This window comes from Cicer arietinum, chromosome 1 (assembly GCF_000331145.2).
Source record: "Cicer arietinum cultivar CDC Frontier isolate Library 1 chromosome 1, Cicar.CDCFrontier_v2.0, whole genome shotgun sequence".
NCBI classification, from domain to species: Eukaryota; Viridiplantae; Streptophyta; class Magnoliopsida; order Fabales; family Fabaceae; genus Cicer; species Cicer arietinum.
In genome coordinates, this window is record NC_021160.2 from 5,527,093 (window position 1) to 5,542,226 (window position 15,134).

Sequence of the window (15,134 nt, forward strand, 5' to 3'; positions counted from 1 at the left end):
ATTATTTAATAAATTAAAAAGAAGTTAACAGCTATAAATTAATAAAAAATAATAAATTTATTATTATTAATAAATTAATAAAAGGTAGCGGTTATAATTATATTATTATTAAATTGTGAAAGTAGATAAAAAAAAAACAAAAAAAAGGTAACTGCTATGAAGCACCGTTCCTGACAGTACCGTGATGACACATTGGCACAACTCCAACGGTAAACCCACAAAAAACTGGAAGTTAAGTAATTACATGCTGGTAGACGAGCTCATTTTCACTCCCGTTGTAGATGCTCTAACGAGCATACTTCCATTTTTGCAATAACCTCTCTAATTAAAAAGTTCATTGAAGTTGATAATTGTCTTAAAGATTTATTCAGCTTCTTTAACCGTTCACGAGTCACATATTTTCAAACATGGATCGGTAGGATGCATTTCTTCATGATTATTATCTCCCCTTTATATTCTGGCTCCTTTATGTACTAGTATAAAATATATAGGATATTATTTCTCTATTTGATTTATATATAACCTTACATAAATTGTGAATATTCTTTGAAAATTAGAAGTAATGGGAGAGAAAGACTTATAAAATATTAATGTATTACATATCTAAACTAAAATGAAGTATATATAAAGCATAATCATAATTGTAGAGACAATTTATTAAATATTCAATTTTATAAGTGATAATTTGTTATGTGTATAATAATAATTTTGAAAATTTTATTAATAAAAATTTGTCTTATATATGATTGTTCAATATCATAAATGACAGTTTGTATGTGTATTATAATTGTTTTCATTTTTATGTTGATAATATTAAAAAATTATTAATTTTAACTAATTTTTTATAGACAAATTTTTATCCCATGCACAACTTTTATAATAAATTATATATTATAATTAATTTGAATTTTATTTAAAAGATATAAAAAAATATAAAATTTAAATAATTAATTATAAATAAATATTTGTTTCGTGTATGAATTATTATACGATCCAACACCTTCTTTAATATTTCATTTAAAAAAATGTGAAAAAAACCATGTGTTAAAAGAAGGCATGATATTCATTTCAAAAAATGTTATGCTAACAACTGTCCCGATCCCCCGAGGAAATAAGTGACAAATATTGTATGAACAAGATCAAAATTTAAATATTTAAAATGTTTAATTTACAACTTTTAAGATTAAATTTATATTTTTAGTGTTTTAGAATAATTGTTCTCATTTTAAGTCGATGTTATTTAAAAAATATTAATTTTAATTAATTATTTAGTGATGATTATTTGTTATTTTTATTGTTGTATTTCTATTTCTTAGTATGACTTGAATTTTGAATTCGATTAATATATTTTTAAATGTTTAAAAAAAATTATAATTACTTTCATTTTTATTTATAAGATATAAAAAATATATTAAATTGATCTAATTAATTAACAACAAATATTTCTCTTGCGTATCTACTTGTATAGTTAGTGTATTATAAGTGTTGTATAGTTAATGCATTATAAGTGTTCTTATTTTTACGTTGAATATATTAAAAAAAACATCAATATAATTAATCATTTATTGACAAGAGTTTGTCCCATGCATGCTTTTTTTTAATAAATTGTAATAATTATAGTATAATTATTTATTTTACTTAGAAGATGTAAAAAAATATATTAAATTTAACTATTTAATTAGAGACAAACATGTATATAAATTGTATACTTCGACAATTTCTTTAATGATTCATTTTAAAAAAAGCAACATGAACAAATTTATAATTAATGAATTGTAATTGTTCTTATTTTTATGATAATGATTTAAAAAATATTAATTTTAATTAATTATTTAGTGACAAACATTTATCTTATATAATTTTTTATAATAAATTATAATTAATATAATATAAATATTCTAATATTTATTTAGAAGATATAACAAAAATATTAATTTTAACTAATATGTTTATGACAAAGGAAAATACCACCGATTATAGGAGAATCAAAAAGATATTTTCAATTATTATTAGCCACACTTTTCTGTTTTGCCACTGTTGCTTTCTATTTTGCTTAACTGGAAGTATTATAAAGAGAGAAAAAGATAGAATAAAACTGAAAATACTTTTTTATTGATTGAATAAATGAGTATATGTGATATTATAAGCTAAGATAGAAGGCTATTTATAATATACACACAAACACAGCCCAAGCCCAGCCCGTGAGCATACAGTTCACATTCGGATAAATTTGTGTTTAAACAGAGAGTTAAATTTAGTATTTTAATTATGTTTTAAAATAAAATAAATAATTATAAAATTCATAATTTATTACGAAAATTAGTACAGGATAAATGTCTGTTAATAAAAAATTAATTAAAATTAATATTTTTTTAATATCATCCACATAAAAATGAAAATAATTATAAAATTATAATACACTAATTAAAAAAATTTCATACTTTAATTTCTTTTTTTGTAAAAAGTCACTAAAGAAACTGTGAAATGTAAAATTCATATACAATATAAATATATTATTAATCAATTAGTTAAAATTAATATTTTTTTTATATTTTTTAAATGAAAAATTAGAATAATTAGAATATATTATTTATAATTTACTATAAAAATTATATATAGGCAAATATTTGTCAATAAAAAGCTAATTAAAATTAGTACTTTATTATTATGGTTGACATAAAGTGTGATCCATCATAATTGAAAATATCTTTTAGATTCTCATATAATCGGTGGTATTTTCCTTTGGACAATGGAAACTCATCTTGTTTCTATTGGGCTTGAGTTGTGGGATGGATTCTTATGGATTGTTTTCTGAAGTGCTAATGATTAGGCCATCTTGGTTCATAATAATTTGTTAGTACTCTATTTTTCTTTTTAAGTTATTGATGCGACTGTAATTGAATAAGAAGTTTTGCCATTAAAATAAAATAAATTAAGCGACGGTAGGGGAAATATATATTGAATCAGAATATGGATGTCACAGTTTGGACCAAGGTCAGAAAATAACAAACACTCGATGACATCCACGCTTTGGATCCCTCCTTCCTGATAAATATTGCTCACTTTATGTGTGCGTGAGTAATATATAACTGCACAATTTTATTTTCTAAAATAGGAACCATGCACAAATTATTATGATAGTAAATAACCACATACTAAATGCCACCTTAAGCTTTATACTTTCTCATACTAAGTGTCTTCCACAATGTCCACAAAATCAACAAATTTAAAGGATACTATTATACATGTATCCATTAACATTTTATTTACCGTGCAATCACTACGCCAAAAATGACATTTAACAACGCCCATTTTACAGCGCTTGCTAAACACAAGCGCTGTTGTAATTATATTTTAAAAATAACGGAACCTATTACAGCGCTAAGTTTTACAATAAACTACTCTAATAGATGGTCTAAGTCAATTAACTATACAAAATTGTCCTATATTTCAACTAATGTTGCTTTTCAGAATAATAAATTCACGGTTCTCTTGTTCTCATTGTTAAATTGGTGAAATTGTAAGCATTAATTTGACACAAAAACAAAAAATAAAAATTGAAAATATACTACTATTTCTAAAAATGAGTCACCTATAAGATAATTGGGGTGGATGAGCATGAGAGTTGAAAGTTGAAAATGTAAGTGTGACGTATGAGAAAAATCTGAATGCCATTTATGGTAGTAATAGAAAGACAATGGCAAGAGCCAATGAGAATGAGTTTGACTCGGTAAGCAGTTATGTGATAGAAGGATGGTACAAAAACGTAGCTGAAAATGAGCTTCTGGTACAGAGTTGAAGATAAGGTTTTGGATTTTGTGAGGTACGGAGAAACCAATAGTCACATACCACATCTCCAAATCAACATGCAACTTTCCCAAAAGATATTGAAGAGTGAAAAACAAAAAAAGAAGAGAAACTTTTGTGTTTCTGTTTCCTCATCTTAATTGGAAACTCTATGCTATCATGCTAATGCTGTATTGCTATCCTATGCTATGATGGGACTTTCTCTTTGGATTTCTCAATGCCTTCCTTTGCGCCCACTTCTCTCTCCATTTTTGTACTCTTGCAATTAACAACTCTTTTTTATTTTTTCCATCTAATCATCTTATTGTTAAATTCAGTAAACACTCTTTTTTTTTTTTTTCTCTTTACTGTCACATTGTCATTATAATTTTAAATATATTATTAATATTTCTTTCATTAATAAATTTATAAACTAGATTAATTATCAAAAAATATATTTAAGACTAAAATAATTAATGAAATATATTTATTTGTTTTGTACTTTTTTTTCGTACATTTAAAGATCCTTTAAGGACTAAAATAGTTTATTCGTTAAATATATGAACTGTGAGATTCAAGTTGAGACCCATCATTTTCTTTTTTTCTTTTACTATACAACCATGTACTTTTCTGGTCCAAACAATAATCCACGCTTATCTCATCTACATAATTACTTACTTTACATTAGATGCTTCTCTTGGCTTTTTCCAAGAGAAATTACAGCATTAATTTTGAAGATTCAAATTTTGATTTTAATTACACAGTCTTCTAAATTTCGTATTTTTGTTTGATGTGTGTAAATTATAAAAAGTAAAAAATAATAAAACATAGTTAAAGATAAATATAATATATATATATATATATATATAATATAATAATCGTGTCTATATATATTTTGATGCTCAGATAAGATAATATGACTAACTTTTATCCTCTCCAATGTGGGAAGTTTGGAATTACAAAATTTAATAATTTCATTATTAAATGAAGATAAATATTTCATACATCAAAATTTTCTCCTGCTCTTATCGTTGGACTAATACCATTAGAGAGTTTATGATTATGAAAACACTAATAAATTAAATATTTTAAGATTATAAAAAAATTTGACAACAGAGCTTCAACCAAAAATCTTAAAATATTTGATATATAAGTTACCTATTTTATGTTAGGTAACATTTAATTCATTTTTATTTATATATAATAACTAATCACATTTAAACTGAAAGAGCAACACACAAAGATTTGTGATTTGTCTTTTTGTGAATATTAGTGTTGTCTCGGATTACCAATGTTGTAGTAATTGTTGGTAATCCAATAAAGAATTTTGTTTATGGAAAAATACTAATTTTCCTTTTATAGGGTATTGAAGCAACAGCTAGGGAGATTCCTGATATTATTCTCTTGAACCTTTCTGCTTTTTGATTCCCAAGGACAATGGAAAAGATGTCCATTTTATCTCATTACAAATAACCACACTGTCATTAGTTGGAAAAATAGTTTCAGTTCTCTATGTCTATATATCCTCAAAATGGTAGTAAACATTTTTCATCACTACTCATAGCTCATCTCATCAATCTCTATCTCTTTATTTACTTACACTCCTCTGTCTTTTCATAACTACTCCTTTCACTTCATTCATTAGCAATGGCAGATTGGGGTGTTTTGAAGAACAAAAGCACTTGTTTTGAATCAACAATGAAAGACAATGATTTTAATGAAGAAGATGTGTGGAGTGTAGCCAATGAAAGGGAAGATTTTGGTTACAAAATCAAAAGGGTATCTAAGGATTCCTCTGGATCTTCCTCTGCATGGCCTTTACCTACTGCTCCAAAAAGGGTTAATTCTGTTTCTGATATTGATGACCCTTTTGTTAAAGGGTCTTCAGCACCTATGAACATTCCTGATTGGTCAAAAGTTTATGGTAAGAATGTTGGTGGTGATTATGGTAATGGAGATGATTGGCATGATGATGAAGATGGTGATATGGTTCCTCCACATGAATGGATTGCTAGGAAGCTTGCAAGGAACCAGATTTCATCTTTCTCTGTGTTTGAAGGGATGGGAAGAACACTCAAAGGGAGAGATCTTAGCAAAGTCAGGAATGCTATTTTAACCAAAACTGGCTTCATTGAGTAGTGTAGTTTAGTTCATGTGTGTTTGATTAAATCATTGAGTTCATGAGTTGTCAAGTTTAGTGGTTCGTAAACTAGTTAAGTACTTGAGTTTCAAATTTTGGCACCATTACTAGTCATTTCTTCTATCATTTGTATGCCTTTGGATCCCATGCATTTGTTTTGTTTTGTTTTTTTATTATTAATAATATTATTATCAATGATATATACATAGTATTTTTAGTATGATTTATGGTGTTTGGTGCTACATCAACTTATAATGGAAGACACTACTGAATGATGAAACCAAAGCTAGCTACTTTGTTTCTTGTTTTGAAATTTCTGGAAAAGTGAGATTAAAGGGAAAACCAATTCACAGTTTACAAGTTTTAGTTTAATATTTTGTCAAAAAAAAAAAAGTTTAATGTTTTACAAAGCAAGCTAGTTATGATTCATGCATGATCTAATTTACTTGTTAATAATTGTTATTAAAATTCTTCAAATATAACCTCTTCTTCTCATCATGGAATCTGGAATTGTTCGGTATATTTGTTTAGACCAAATTTTAATATACATTTTAATTATTTTTTAATTTAAAATCTACACTTGAAATTTGAACTATTTTATTTTAATTGAACAATTTTAAAACAATTTAACTCTCTTGTTAGACTTAGATTGTCAAGTATCTCTAATAAAATTTCATAATCATATCTTAATATTAAAATATTATTTACATATGCCACGTGTGATTTTAAGATTTATAAATTTGAGTTCCATGCATGTATAAATTAAGAAAATATAAAATATTGAATTGATAAATATAATATTTTAAGCTAAGAAGCTTTTAGTGATCTAATCTTCTATTCTTTTAAAGTAAAAATTGTGGGGTATCATAAATTTGATGAGCTGTTCCCCTTAAAATATAAAAGAAGTTCCTTAAAATTTTAGCTCTAGAAAAAACAAGAGTTGTTTTTCTTTTCCAAAAGGAAGAATCTGACATCCTTTTTCATTAGAATCAGGGGCCACCACTCAATATGGTATAAAACATAAAAGTTAAAAAGAGAATAATGCCATGCAGTCCTTCTTTGTTTGGATAGACATTCTTGCTCCCCTATCAATTGACAGTTCAATAAGAAAATTTTAACAATTTTAAAAAACATGCTCGTGTTAATAGTGATATTATTTCAACTTTTTAAAAAAAAGTATTTTTTTCAGAAATTTTTCAAGTAAAAATAGGTAATTAAAAATATTTTTTTTCAGAAATTTTTCTAACAAAGAAAATAAAATTTCAAAAAAAAAATGTATTTACTTAAAAAAATTATTAAAGTGGTATTAAGTAATTTAAATTTTAAATGATCATATATACATCTCTATGACTAAATTGAAGCAGCTCAAATTAAGAAGGAGATCAAAATTATGACCTTGTATTTTAAAAATAGATACATACGTATGAAATCAATTAAGATATCTATATAGAGAATATATCAAAAAGAGAATTCTTGTATATTTATGCTTAATTCTAATTTTAAAATTCACTAAGAATCTAGGAATTATTTTTGGATTAAAAGTTCAATTACTAGGAATTAGGAGAATAACATTAGTGAGAAATTGGTAACAATTCACTAGAAAACTTCAACACCTATAGTCATTTTAATAATTCAAGGGAGGAAACCTGTGAAATTCATACCAAGCTATTTTTATTACTATCAACATTTAAGATAATTTTGTTACCATGTTTTGTGATTTGCAATCCAACCAAACTAGTACCTTTTTGTTCTATTAACATACAACTCAATAGTATAACCCAATCTTTATGTTTGATATTGGATGTTTATCGTATTATTATTTGCAACATTTCTGTTTATTTGTTGAAATTACAATTATATTTTTTATTTCAAAGTTTTTCAAAAAAGACAAGTGTTAATAATGTTAATCTGATCGAAGTTATTGCAAGTTAACTAACTACTTTTGTTATTTGTAAAATGTGATTAAGTCTACCATTATAAAGAAAAATTAATTGATCAGACCGACTCAACTAAAAATTGGATCTATAGTTGGTTTGAGAAGTTTTTAGACTAAAAATGCTTCTAAATCGAATATCATATATTACATTGTTAGTAACTTAGGTTGGATCAACAAAATTTGGAAGCTTAGCTCAGCAACGAGTTCTGAGAAAATTCATCATGTCATTCACTTTAAGTTTTACTTACTTTTGACTGTGACATTTAGCATTTGGAAAAATTCAAGATCTATATTAAAAATAATAAAACTCTATAAGAGTTTAGAAAAAATTACATATTTCCATTTGACAATCCATCAACCTCATTTTGAACAAAAAAGGACTGATGAGACCTTGATTCAAATAAATTTATAAAAGAAATACATGAGATAGAAAAAGAAGAAAAAAAAACAAAGAACAATGAGCCCAATCAAGGCTGGACTACTGAGCCCCTTTCTCAATTGTAAAACCAAATTTTGTTTTAGTGGACTTGAGTGATTATTTGGTTCAACGAAATCTTTTTTCTTCAAAATAATGATACACAAGTTGAGAAAGGGCAAAAAGAAAAAAATACTGAGAAAGGGGCTCATTAATTAAAAATACCCAACGAAATTTAATTATTTAGTGTAACACAACTATCCCAAATTTTATATAAACTATCCATTTTATCTTTTTCTTTTTTACTCCACTAAATATCTGAAAAATTCAAAAACAAAATTTCTAAAAGATATTTTTTTTTAAATTGAACTTTGTATTAAAAAATTTGAAAATTTTTTTTCGATACACAAAGACTAAGGTTTAGAGTTTAAACCATAAATCCTACCAAAACACATTTGCATACTGGAAAACTTCAAAAAAAAAAAATTTGATAAACAAAATCAAATTTTTTAAAACCATGAGTTTCAAAAAACCTTCTTTTTAAAAGTTTTTTTAAATCAAGTTGAATTTAGTGGAAGTAAAAAAATAAAATAAATAAATAAATAAATAAATAAAATAGATAATTTGTATAAAATATGAGGTATGAGTATAACCATAAGAGTACAAGGTATAATTTTCAAAGAAAAAACTTACGAATTATGTCAAAAAAAAACGTAAGCGTTGCGGTTGCATGGTAATGGGCATGGCCCAATAGTGTTCTAATGCAATAAAATATGGGGTTTTGTACCAGGCACCCCCCAATTTTACCTGCCACCCCCCAGTCATGACTAAAAGACTATTTTACCATCCATCTCATCTATAAAAACCTAAAAAAAAATTTACTTTCATTTTTCACCCAACTCATTCGAGATTTTCAAATATTCGAATTTGATCCAACCCATCCCTCAAAAATTTGAAAGATTCGAATCTCAAAAGTAAGTAATTTTCGAAACTTTGCATTTGTTCGAAAGTTTCGAAATGCAATCCTCGAAAGTTTTGGAAGATTCGAAACAAGAAACATTCAAAAGTTTACCTGAATGTTCTAACATAAATATTGAATAAAAAAAAAAAAAAATTTTTTTTTGAAACTTTGACTTATTGTAAATATTCAAAATCTGATTTTTGAAAATATTAAAAATTCGAATAATAATTTCGAAACTTTTGTGAAAAGCCAAAATTTCGAAGCACAATTTCATTTCGAAATTTCTAAAAATTCGAATATACATTTCGAAAGTTTCGTGAAAGGCCAAATATTCGAAGCATTATTTTATTTTGAAACTTTCAAATGCAACTAAATTTTTGAATAATGTCCATTTCGAAACTTTGGTGTTTATCCAAATTTTCGAAAATTTGTATTTTTTGAAAGAAATTGCATTTCGAAGGTTTTAAAATAACAAAAGTTTCGAGTAACTTACTAAAATGCATTTCGAAACTTTTAAACTTTCGAATCCTATTTTTTTTTTTTCAAAATTTTCGAAAGTGGTGGGGTGTGAAATCAGAATGGTAATTTTTTTATGCTTTTATACTTTTTTATAGAGGGGTATAATAGTCTTTAAAAAATACTATGGGGTGGCAGGTAAAATTAGGGGGGTGCCTGGTACAAAACTCTAAAATATGCAAAAGAAAAAACACAATTTGGGATTCAAACCCATAAATTCATTTGGTCTCGAAGCATTTTTATGAGAATAATTGATTCACAAACGAGATTGGGCTAAAACAAAATATTAGCCCCCCAAACCACAACGTAACTAATGAAAATTTGATTTGATTTTTTTATTTATTAAAAAGTCGACATTTATTTATTTAAATTTGTAAAATATATCGAATATTAAAAATTTAAAATCATTAAAATAGATGAATATGCGAGCAAACTCAAAACATATAAGTTAATAGCTTAAAACGAAAATATTATACAAAATCACAACATGTTTATAAATATGACAAAATTCAAATTTCTGAAATATACATGCCTCTGAATTTATAATGTTGATGATGTCAAAATCATTGATTGAAATATGAAGGATCAAAACAACCATGTCGTTCTGAACATATAAACACCGCAAAGAGATGAAAAAAATTCAAAAACACTACACTAATACGACAAACAAAACGTCGCACTTAAACGATAAAATTATAGAAAAATACATCAGAAAAACTACATATATATAAAAATTACTTATTTAAATATAATAAAGAGAAAACTACTTAGTAAAGTGATTTCAAAAAGAAAAAAAAAAAAAAAACTTGTCATAAACCACCCATCTATGATAAATTAAGAAGAAAAAACAAACCTATGTATAGTTGGAGGAGCATCTCTTTGAATCCTAACTAAAAAATATGTTCACATTTTATGCGGAATAATATATTGAACAAAATTACCTCCCATAAAAAATAATATTTGAAAAGAATACGTTGATTTACGTTTACAAAGTTATTCATTGGCTATGATGGTGATCCAATACTTAATATCTTACGCAAGTCCTAGTCTAGTTTTATAGTCCTTAATGTGGTCGATGATCATTTCGAGCTAAGGTAATATGTACCTAAAGTAAGGTAAAGGACTAAATTTATGTTCAAGAATTTTTTTAACCCATCAAAAAGGTGATATCAACCTCTATTATAAAACTAACTCAAAATTTAAATTCTTATAAAAAAAATGATATAACTGTAAATGATTAATAATTAATTAAATATTTAGAAGTTGAGCATGCTGGTATAATACAGGCGTTCCTACACTAATTATATTCAATAAAAGTCTAGAATATGTAAATTGTCAACATTTTATATATTGTTTACACTTTTTAATTTAAAATAATTGTTCCATTTGTCAAAAAAATTGTCTAACAATAATCGACGCTTTCAATTTTTAATATTTTTTTTCTAGTTTAAGTAATACTACTTACATAATTTTTAATGTAAAATGATCAAATGATTTAATTATTTTAAGACAAATAAATAAATGTTTTTTACTTTCAATTCAGCATATAGTTTATTCAATAATGTAAACAAAATGATTTAAAATGTAAGTTTAATTCATCTAATACTATATATGGTGGTAATTGAGTCCAATTATTCACCTTCCATCTAATTCATTCAATTATAAATGCATCTCATTCATCCACCACACAATAAAATTACAACTTGCTCCGTCTTTGATATTTGATATTTTAATATGTTATTTTTGTCTCAAGATTTGATGCTTCTAAAAAAACTAAGATACAATTTTAGAATGTATTAAATCTCAAAAGTATCTTTAGTAATTTATGTTTTTTCTTTTGTATCCTTTAAATTTTAAAAATATTTATTAAATAAATTTTATTTTTACTTAATGAATAAATGATAAAAAAAACTAAATTTATTATTTTTTAATATTTGTATTCAAAACTAAAAGAGATAAAATTAAGAAGAATAGAGAAAATAATGAGATTAGATTTATCATATCCTTTTAATAGTAAAGGTGGTTATTGGTCCATCCAATTTTTAAAAAATACAATGAATCACTTTTTTTATTTTGATGAAATCGCATGAATCACTTTATTTTTATTTTTTCTACAAAATTGATCCGTGCCTTACATGTATTTTTTTTACTAATGTCTAACATGTTATAATCGGTTGAATATCACAAATCAACACTTATAGAACCGTGCCTAAATGGAAGACATAAATAAAAAACAACATTTGAGCATGGATTAGCAAAAAAATTGAAACTAACACTTTGGTAACAAACAAGTGAATAATAGTACTAGTTTTTGAGGAAAATGGCAGGGAAGTTTCTTTTTCCCTCCTTACATTCTTCAAAACTCACAAAATTAATTTCTTTTCTTTTTATTTTAACACAATTTGAATTAATCAATTGAAGCGGAATTTGTACCAATCAAATCTAAAAGTATAAATTAACTTCTAATTTTTCAAAAAAATTTACACTTGTGAATTAGTCAAAAGGAATAAAATATTATTTAAACTTCCAAATCATTTCAGATGTGTAATAAAAACTATAATAAAAAAAAGTTATTTAATATTTATATATTTTGATTGGTCAATCCAAAAGAAAGTTAAAATCGATAACAGTAAATGAATTTTTGGGGCTTTGAAAATGTTTAAGGTGAGAGGAGAAATCTCTTATTCATGTCAAATACTACAATACTAATTAATAAACACTAAATTGTCTTTTAATTAGTTGAAGTTATGAAATATTTTTAGGAATTTATTTTCACAAAGCAGCTTTGAGAGTGTTTGAGAGGTGCGTCAAAATAGAGCCCAATATTTTTAGGGGAACTAAATTTTTTTTGCTGAGTATGTATGTACTTGACAAATTCATGTTTTAGATTAAGGTATTTTTTACAAAATTATATTGTCATTTTCAAATAATTTTAAATAAAAAAATTACTCAATTGGATTCAGATTTTTGTAGAGCCAACTGTCTTCTATAAAAATGATATACTAAAATAATTTATTATGTTATAGTATAATATTCTTTCTTACTCTAACATAAATTAGACATGTAACATTTTTTATCCACCAGGAAAGTTCTAACCAAAATTTCACACATTCTAAAAAACAAGCTATACAGAAAAATAAAAGCATTTATTCACCGTCATTAATAGACAAGAGACAAATATATATATATATATATAGATGATGTATCAAGTGATAGAAGTTTTAATATGAGATAAGTAAATTTTGATCATATAATTATATATGAATGTTTATGATTGAAAGTGTAAAATGACTACTTAAAAGAATCACTTGACTTTATTTTTTAATGTTAACCATTAATGAATTGATTTATAGTTAAAGTTCATTTCTCTCATACCCTCGTCCTAAAAGCCTTTTTATTTGACATGTTTATTGTATATAAAACTTTAAAAATACAGGGCATTAAATTCATCAATCACATGACATCCAAAATCTTAAAAAAGACCCTATTAATGTAAAAACTATCGATACATCACAATCATTTATATATAACTTTAAAAAAATTATAATTGAAGTCAAATATTTGTTTCTGTAAGATGACAATTATGATTAATAGACAACAATAATATTCTTTATTGTGATTGTGTACATAAATTAAATTCAATGTTTTAAACCACCAAATCAGTGTAATTTTAGATGAAAATATTTTCCACAAATATTAATGCATGTATGTACCTTGAAAGCTCCCTCTCTGTTCATATAAGCAATAACCGGATTTTGTTACCTACTATAAAAGAGATGAAGCTTTAAATAGAACCATATTAAACATAAAAGATTGATTTGTGTTGTCACTTTAATTAAGTCCCTACCACTTAAAAAAAGAAAACAAAAAAGCTAAACAAATTTCATACCTACCTTACCAAATTCAATTTGAATCCCACTTCAAGGAATTGATCATCACTCCATGTTCGATTGTTACATGCTTTAATACACCTCATATGAAGATCCTGATTCATCTGCAAATAAAAAATCCCCAATTACTTGTACTCAAAACAATAACCATCACATAAGAAAATGAAAAAGCAATGAAAAATTTATAACCTTTGTCTCCTTAATGCGCTGCCAATTTCTAGAAATATAGATAGTTATATGTGATATTGGCACGGCTCAATCAAATAAGAAAGCTTTAGATTCATAAAACACGTCCTTTTGATTGAACTGTACCAATATCTCATACCCAATTAAGACGGTGATATCAAATTTCTTGCACTACATTTTTTTATCTAAGATGAAGAAATGGAATACGAAAACTTCTTAGAATGTCACCTGTTCCTGCACTAATGAATAAACAAAATAACAACATATAATAAAATATTAATATATCTATGTGACAAGAAAATATTACTAGCTTGTTACTACCATAAGTAACTTCAATATCCATCACCAGAATTTATACACAAAAAGAAGAACAAAGAAAGGTTTAACTTGACCCTATGAAGAAAAAAAACAAGGATGAAGAAGAAAGAAGGTGGCATGTTTTGTTTTGGAGTAACTATGTTGTCCTGTGAGATTCTTTAAAATTAATGTGTGAGAGAGGGGAGGGACCAATTACAGAGACAAAAATACAGAGTCTTAAATATGGTGACATTTAATTTTGCCAACAACCACACAACAAAAAGGAAATGGGCACATTAAATTTTGAGATTTAAAACAATAAGAGAAAAAAAGCATAATTTTTGAAATATTAATTATATCATATAAGCAGAAAAAGGGTCAGTGAGAGACAAGATGTTGAGTTTAGCTTTCAACAAAGTTCCTATATTTATGAGTTCACAGGATAAGTGTGGCTTTTGTTACCAACCACATTTGAAATTCAAAATAGTAATTTTTGGAAAGTTTTTTTTTTCTTTTTTGCAGAATTAATTTTGGAAAAGTTAAGTTTGTGGTTGGTGTGATGTGCATATAGTGCTTTCATTGAGTTTGGGCTTGTGGTTGTGAATTTTACATTGAAGTGAACTACAAGTAGTAGTTTATATTTGGGTTTGTCATACCCTTTATGTGCAAAAACTGGGTTCATGAATATGATCATAAGACCACTTTCTTCCACATTCAATGGCAAAGATACATGTAAGTGGAGTTAGTTAAAAAAAAGATATCAGCCTTTCGGTGTTAATCCATAAAAGGAAGCTCACATGAAATCAAAGTATATACATTATTCACACATATTTTCCTTTCCTTATATTTGTTTATTACTAGTTTTTAACAAGAATTTGTTCATTTATGTTCTTCATTAATTTGTACTTTCTTTGTCTAGGAAAGAAATAAATTAGACAGAAAATTAAGGGTCTATATAGTTCAAGAGGGAGAGAATATTGAATGCTTTTAGTGTTAAGTTTTGTTTA

At 25.5% G+C, this 15,134-nt stretch overlaps 1 protein-coding gene and 1 long non-coding RNA gene across 2 annotated transcripts; one reads left to right on the top strand and one right to left on the bottom strand.

Moving 5' to 3' along the window:
* Positions 1 to 5,012: 5,012 nt before the first annotated feature.
* Positions 5,013 to 6,146, top strand: LOC101503430 (protein S40-1-like). The gene has a single exon (XM_004486107.4). It carries the CDS (start codon positions 5,434 to 5,436, stop codon positions 5,923 to 5,925), a length of 492 nt encoding a protein of 163 aa, XP_004486164.1. The 5' UTR covers positions 5,013 to 5,433; the 3' UTR covers positions 5,926 to 6,146.
* A 7,071-nt stretch (positions 6,147 to 13,217) lies between these two features.
* On the bottom strand, positions 13,218 to 14,702 carry LOC101503768 (uncharacterized). Its single transcript, XR_012163393.1, has 2 exons — positions 13,834 to 14,702; positions 13,218 to 13,748 (listed from the first exon to the last, which is right to left on the bottom strand). It is a non-coding gene; the product is annotated as an uncharacterized lncRNA (long non-coding RNA).
* Between the last annotated feature and the right edge of the window lie 432 nt (positions 14,703 to 15,134).

Bases quoted from the DNA above. Each gene is read 5' to 3' on its own strand.
- LOC101503430 (XM_004486107.4), top strand. From the start codon at position 5,434: ATGGCAGATTGGGGTGTTTTGAAGAACAAAAGCACTTGTTTTGAATCA.